The 8,160-nt window shown below is 27.7% G+C and overlaps 1 protein-coding gene across 1 annotated transcript; it reads right to left on the bottom strand.

Annotated features, from left to right (window-relative positions):
- Window positions 1-1,119: 1,119 nt before the first annotated feature.
- On the bottom strand, window positions 1,120-6,904 carry LOC105833154 (maltase 1). The gene is made up of 10 exons (XM_012674657.3): window positions 6,483-6,904; window positions 5,470-5,749; window positions 5,024-5,203; window positions 4,622-4,779; window positions 4,232-4,366; window positions 3,837-4,042; window positions 3,498-3,696; window positions 2,866-3,320; window positions 2,426-2,566; window positions 1,120-2,149 (listed from the first exon to the last, which is right to left on the bottom strand). The coding sequence occupies exons 2-10, from the start codon at window positions 5,639-5,641 to the stop codon at window positions 1,837-1,839; spliced, it is 1,959 nt and encodes a 652-aa protein (XP_012530111.1). The 5' UTR covers window positions 5,642-5,749; window positions 6,483-6,904; the 3' UTR covers window positions 1,120-1,836.
- Window positions 6,905-8,160: the final 1,256 nt, after the last annotated feature.

An 8,160-nucleotide genomic window follows, 5' to 3' on the forward strand; every position in this document is an offset into this window, starting at 1 on the left:
TGAACTTTGATGTTAACGATAAAAGAATTCCGGCAGCCGTTGCATATCTTCCACACATAATTTCTCACAATTAGCACGCGCAATTTCTGTTGGAGTATATATAGTATTTCTTTCTTCTTGAGAATTTATATATTCGCGACGCGTGCAGCATGCTGAAAAGTGTATATATGGGCTTATCTCGCGGACTCGGCCGCGCTGCAGTTAAATCATTGTCTTTGCGGGAAGGTTAAGGACCCAAGCTATTAGGGCGAGCAAAAACCGGTTTCATGATATTCCTCGTAACATGAAATTACATTAGGAAGCCCGCAGATCCTTTTTAACTGACAACCTGCCAACGGAATAATGGCTGGCTTTATTTTTGAGGCTGATATATTTAAGTCCGTGTCAGATATCATTACGTTGTGTTTCATTGGAATTGGGTAAGTTAATATTCCTTTGAAACTAAATTAAGTTAAAATTAAAAAAATGTGGTTTACAAATTTTATTTTTTAAACTTTTTAAATGTTAAAAAAATTAAAAAAACTTTTAATGAATTAATTTAGTTGCATTAAAAGTTACATAAGTGTAATATAACTTAAATTACATTAAAGTTAACTTTAAAAGCATTTGTTTGTATTAAATTAGAATGTTATAACTTTTTCAAACAAGATTGCTTTAGATAACAAAACAATAACAATATTGCTCATCAAATAACTTAATATTTTATTTAAAAATTTAGTATATATAAAAAATAACAAAGAAATATTGTTTCTTATACGGAAACGTATTTTTTCTTTTACGTTTTTATTTTAGGAAAATAGTTTTATGTGTTTTAAAAATAACTAATTAAAGTTAAAAATTAACTCATTTGATTTTAGCTAAGTTAAGTTGGATGTTGTTATATTTTTAACTTTATTCTTTAATTGTCAACTTTTTAATTAATTACTACTCTTTATTTTATAAATTTAAATTTTTATCTTAAAACAATGCTTATTGTGTGAATGAAATCGATTCTGCATCCAGGGATGAAATTAATACGTTTGTCGCCACATAAAGTTGTCATTACTTTAGATATTAAACGAGATAAACGAGATGAAAGGTTGAGAATAATGAAAGGTTAATTATATCGATGCACAGATAAAAGATCTTTATCCTTTGTTTCTGTTAAGAACATATAGACAACGCACGACCTGATCGATCTATGTATTACATGGATCAAGCACATTCGCTCCGCATTTGATCAACACCGTGATTGGTCACGCATAGATCAATGTAGGTTGCTGCAATGGCCACATTCTGCAAATCTCTCTACGCGAATCGAGGATTCTCCTTTTTTTCCCTGTGGATTTTTCCGCGTATCCTTTTACGGGTTTCTATGGCTAATAAGGATTTTCTGTTTTATGGAAAGTCATTTTTTTTTTACATTCCATTTAAACGGGAACAAGATTGCTTAAAAAACTTAATAAATATATAAATAGCTTAGAAAATTAGCTGTAAAAATTTTTTAAGAAACACATTGCAACTATAATAAATATGAATCGCATTATAATAAATACGGATGACGAAGAAAGAAATAAAGGTAGCACTTGTTTGAGTGTGACTATTGCTGCATGAAAATTTGAGTAGAAAAAAAAACGAGTAAAGTACAGCTAGTAATAGGCCTAAAATCTAATTAATAATTAGTATTTTAAACATTATTATGCTTAAATTAAATTAATCAAAATATCTACCAATAAAAGATACAAAACAATATTTGATCAAAAAGAAATATATCTAGGCCGATTAAATTTATATCTAGTATTCTACTTTTTATTTTGTATCTCGGGTTTTATTTTTTATATTTTGCCTCCTTTATTTTTAAAATCCGCACAATATTACAATGCTGCTTATTATTAGCAAGAATGCAGGGGTGCAACTTAACATTGCACCATCAGGTTTATTTTCATCAGGATTCTTTGAGCTCGGTGTAGTCTCTTTTTCTTTCTTTGTCGTACCCTTTGTAGGCTCTTCTTCTTTCTTCGTAGTACTTTCGATTGTAGTTTCTTTTTTTGTCGTAATTTCAATTGTGGATTCAGTTATCTCGGGTGTGGTCTGTTCTTGTCGTTTATCGTTTTTTAATACGAGCGCAGCATTTGCTGTCAATACAAAATTGTCTCGTGGAACAACATCTCTGAAAATATACATTAATTTACAGAATGATTTGTGTTTTCTATCACATAAAGAAACTTTTTCTTATGTTTGTGCTTTAAAGATCATGAAATATTAGACTTAATGAAATTTTAGACTCTATTGAAAGCAACATCATGAAATTTATTAATTTATTTACAGTTCATTAATATATAACTATTATTTTTTTAAATAAAATAAATCGATACAAGATTATCAAAAAATTTTGTGAATTGTTCTCTAAGCTATCTTGCATTATTATTACGTACAATACACTTACGTGACGTCAATTGCATTGCTAGAGGCTACCACAATATCCAAAGTATCTTTCAAATTAGCATAAATTAAAGTCAGATTAATTCTCTCATTCCGTAGGCCCAAATTAATAACAATAATATACACTGGATGATTGATCAACGACCTGGTTATTAATAAAAAAATAATGATTAATTATAAAAGTATACGTTGATTATTTTTTATATAAATTTTGCAAAAAGTTAAATAAAAATATAACATAAATAAATGCTTTAAAAATATCAAATAAAATTGGAAAAATATGGGCTGTTAGTTTTTAAACAAAATAAATAATACAGAAACGTATTTTGATTAGCATTTTATCAATAAAATTTGTAAGAGACAATTTGCAAAATCTGTTCAATATATTCGTAATATATTTATAAAACCTAGTATCTATTGATATAAATGTTGTAATGTACCAACCTTTTTAGTATCAACACACGATCATTATTCAATGTTGCAAATTCATAATCTCCATCTATAAAGACTGGGTCTTTTCTTAGATTAACCAGCTGCTTGTACGTCTTTAAATTGCTTGGGTTTTTAAGTCGTTGTATTTCCACATTTCTATGAACGAAATCAGGATGAATAGGGAGATACGTGTTTCTATTCGTAGAGAAACCGGCTGAAATTTCGGAATTCCATTGCATAGGAGTCCTCGCGGGATCTCTCGAGAAATATTCGTATTCGTTTATGCCTCTAGCGCAAGCATTGGGATCAATGGTTTTACTCCAAGATATTTTCGTGTCCAGCATGGCTATTTCTTCGCCGTAGTACGTATACGCTTGTCCAGGCAGGAGAAGACTAAGCATGTGAAGGCCGTCGATTCGGTTGAGCGCGATTCTCGAAGATGCTCTCGAATTATCGTGATTTGAAAGCTATATTTATAAAAGATTAGGTTCTAAGTAAAGTGAAGGTATATTAATTTTTTAGACACCAGATAGAAACAATAATTATAAATTAAACGATACAATTCTTTTAGTTTTTAAACTAATTTTAAAACTAATTTTAATTTATTAACTTAAAATTAAATTTAATATACATGAAATTCATACCACCCAATTGGTCTTGGTGTTCTCTGGAAGACGTGCCAGCCATTTCTCCAAGGTGTGCTTAATATAACTAGCATCACTGTTGTTACGAATATGCGTGATGAATTTAAAATTAAACGGTGCGATTCCTTTGTGCGTGCCGTTGCCGTAATACGCCAATAAATTATCATCAGAAGTATCATATGATTCCGCAATTAACAATCTAATAATGCCATTAATTATATTAATTTTATTAATTAATATAATAATAATTAATAACAGTATATATAATAATATAATATAATATAATATTAAAAATATATTTAAAAAGTAAAATTTTTTAAGTATTATTAAAAATCATACTTTGACATAGCTTTATTTTTCGATACCCAATTATCGATATATTTGCGAAATCTATAAAGAAGAGCGGTACTTTCAGGAAGACCAAAAGTATATATACCCTTTTTCACAAAGGGTTCATTTCTTAAAGTTTCATCTTCGAAAAAATAAGGCACTGCACTAATACGGAAACCATCGACATTTCTTTCTAACCAGAAGTCAAATATATCCTGTTTACAGATATTGATTATTTATGGATTATTTTAAGAAGAATAAGAATTAGCAATTTATGTCAATTAAATAATTGTAATCACATTCTAATTGTCTCAATCTTTGTTAATTTACATTTAGTTTTCTTAACTTAAACTTCTAAAAACTTGAATAAATGTTTCAATAACATTAAGTTAAAATCTACGTACCATTAGTTCTTTGATCACTTTCTCATTTCTTAAATTGAGATCTGGTTGAGATTTATGAAATTTATGATAGTACCATTGTTGTCTTTTCTCGTGCCATGTCCATGCAGATCCTTCTTTGTCACTGTACGTGCTTATCTGTGCGAAAGATATTTACATTGTTAAAATATTTTTATCATTATTTATAAATTAAACATTTAAATTTAAAAAGTTTATCTATTATTAAGAAATAATCTCTCTTTTCTTTTTCCCTAAAATTTTACATACAATCTTATTTGAAAAATTTTCCAACTATATACATGAAATTAAAAATTCTAAATTATATTGTACATTATAATTCAAGATTATACGTTGTAACATTTAAAAAATTATACAAAATAAAGAAAAATATACCCAATTATTTGGTGGAATATTTTTGCCATTTTCATCGACGTCACCATTGGCCCAGATGTAATAATCATTATATGGGTCGACATTTTCTACCGACAACTTGAACCATTCATGCTGATCGCTCGAATGATTTGGAATAGCATCTAGAATGACTTTCAATCCTAAAAAGATTGATAATAACTTTAGCAAATCAGTTTAATTTAAAAAGTAACATTGAAAATATATTAAATATCAGAACCATTACCGTAATGTGTGCAATTAGTATTTTACACACACACACACACACACACACACACACACACACACACACACACACACAGATTAAAAAACTATTGGAACATTTTTTTTATGTAAAAAACTTAAAACTTCTAGCTATGTACCAAATCATTGTTTATTGTTTTATACCTCGATCATGTGCTTTTTGCATAAAATTATCGAAATCACTTAAATCCCCGAAAATAGGATCTATATCCGTATAATTGGAGACATCAAATCCAGAATCGATTAATGGTGAAACGTAAATAGGATTCAACCAAATTGTTTCGATTCCAAGATATGTGAAATGATTGAGTCGACTAATAATACCTATAAATAAAAATATTCCATTAAGTTTACGAGTAAATATGACACATTATACGCTATTAAATTATAATATTATTTAATAAACAATAAAATAACACAATGCAATAACAAATAATACATGTATGAATATATGATTAAAAAATTTCTTAAAACATTTTTTTATACTTCTTCCAAGTTTACTATCTTTACTATTTAATTATATTTAATTAATAAAATTATAATATAACTTTAATTTTATATTTATAATAGCAACAATTTGTGCGACATACCTTTTAAATCACCTATACCATCGCCGTCACTATCTTGAAATCCTGCAGGCCAGATCTGGTAAATTAATGTGTTTTCCCACCATTCTCTACTTGAATATTTCTCATTATTTATTCCATTTGTCAAAATTACGAAAATACTTATCAATGTAACATAATGCATAAGCGCTAACATTACGCATTAAATTTTATAAAATTTCCAATTTTACTATAATTTTTTATAAGAAGCAAATTGAAACTTTATCGACGTTGCTAGATGACTTCAGAATTGTTATTGCACGAACTAAAACGAAACAATCTCAAAATTAGTAATCATTTTTATATTCTTTTAACATAATTTTATAAAAATAATTTTGTTTTTTTCTAAACGATATCGACACAATGTAACAAGATGTTTTAGCACATTTTTCTTATTATTTTCTAAAATTCTAGCAATTAATTTTTTGTTTATTGAAAAGTATCTGCAAAGCATTGAAAATACTTTATTACGTTTAAAGTAACACATGATGTAAATCCGGGAAAATTTGATTTAATTTCGATTCGTAGTTGAATCAAAGAGATTCAATCAAGAGATTCGATTCAACGTGAAAATTCGATTTCGAGAATGTTATCAAAGATTCGATTCGATTCGATTTAATTCGAACTCACAAATGCTTTATTTGCACACCTTTAATAATATCTCGTGTACACATTAACCGAAAGAAACGAAATTTTAATATAATCTTGACGTAACCCACTTTTTTATTCGTAATTTTTACAGTTTTAAAGTACTTCTAGAACTATTTTTGCACAGCAAAATGCTTTTGTCATATTTTGAAATTGTCTATATTATTCAAAAAATTTTTTGATGTATTAAAAAAATTTTATGTTTGATATGTTTTGCAGCTTTCCGCATAAACTTGTGGCGTCTTCTTTTTTAAAAGTTTTACATTTTTAAATTCATTAGAAGAAAACATTTAATGTATAACAAAAATTTTGTTTAAAATTGATATAATGTCGCAGTACTTTTTTCTTACCTGGCACAACAGTTCTTGTTGAATTTATGTATTATCCGTGTTTTTGACTCTTTTTTTTAATTGCACCTACCGCGGTAATAAATTCAAATTTTTTTTTATTATTTTCAATGTTACCGTGTTGTTCTTTACATAGTTCTCTCGTGAATGATGAAAAAATGACGCGTTATAATTCTATAGTGACGCAGATAACGAAAGTATTGTTATCAATAAATCTCTGCCCCCTATTGTCGTTCTCGAAACTGTTGTAATTTAGAGTAGGGATATTTAATTCTAGTAAAAAGGAATCAGAGCACTAATGTGCACAATATTTCACAGAAAAGTCTTCTTAAATTCATGAATATGTAATATATGGTAGAGAAAGGAATTAGGCAAAAAAAGAACGAAGGAAGAAGAAAAGTAGGAAAAAAGAAAACAAAATCGATGGAGAATTAGGAGATAAAAAGAAAAAAGAGAGAAAAAATTAATATAAAATTTTTTAATTATATTTTAATACAAAAGATTTAAAATTATAATAAAGTATTTTTTTGATTTTTTAATACGTTTAACTTTTTAATTTTAAAAATCTTCCTAAAATTATAAATATAAAATATTTATATCTGATAGACAAAAAATAAAAGAAAAGGTAGAAAAAGAGAGTAAAAGGAAAAATTTAACTTTATTTAAAATATTAAATAATAATAACAAAAACGTAATAATAATACAATTAATTAATTCTTAATTTTTATATGTACTTAAATTTGAAAAATATTTTTCTTTTGTTTTTTTATTTCGAAAAGTAAAAAAAAACATTAACAGAATTAACAATAAATAATCTAATAAAATCTAATATAACTTTATTTTGTGTTGTGATGTATATAATTAGATTTTTGTGATGACGAATAAATCAAAGCTGTGACGTTATTATCGAATTGCGTGTATCAAATGTGTATGAAAATGTAACATGAAAAACTTTTTAATGATAATAATCTAATTTACCGATAATATGATATAAATCATGACAAACACTGACGTAATTCATAATTACGAGTCCACGATGAAACGTACGTAAATGAACGTCTTTCAATATAAACTACTAGTTTAATAGTCATAATAGCAATTAAAACTTGACGTTGTTTCTACAAACTTTTACGAACAATGTTTTCAATCATGATTAATTCCGTTAAACAGTGCTTGCATTTTTTAGTTAAAAATTGCATCTTTGCGCCTTTATATAAATGTTGTTTTTTTTTTTTTAATTAAGTAATTATCTTGACCGGTTCTCTTAAAAGAGTATACAATAATTGAATTGAGATGCAACTCGCGGACAATCCTCTTGAACGGGCAATTCCGACGGGGGAGGGAGAAAAGGGAATACAAGTTATAATTCTCATAACGTTCTATTTTGTAATTATTAGGCAATAACATAACAATACATATATACACGTGTATGTACGTCTACTGGCGAGCAGTATGTATGTGTTCGCGCTTACACGGTATAAAACTCACAACGTGCGTTTCCTGCGCCTGCTGCTCAATGCAGCCGAATTAATTAATTCCGAATCGTCCTACACCACGCGACGCACCAATATCTCGGAATTTAGATCCCCCCCCCTCCCTTTCGCAGATTAACGTATTATAGTTTCTTGTTAAATCAAGAAAGACGAGGTGTCGAATTTGTTTGTCGGGAAACTGCCTGGTA

Source organism: Monomorium pharaonis, chromosome 5 (assembly GCF_013373865.1).
Source record: "Monomorium pharaonis isolate MP-MQ-018 chromosome 5, ASM1337386v2, whole genome shotgun sequence".
Taxonomy (NCBI): domain Eukaryota; kingdom Metazoa; phylum Arthropoda; class Insecta; order Hymenoptera; family Formicidae; genus Monomorium; species Monomorium pharaonis.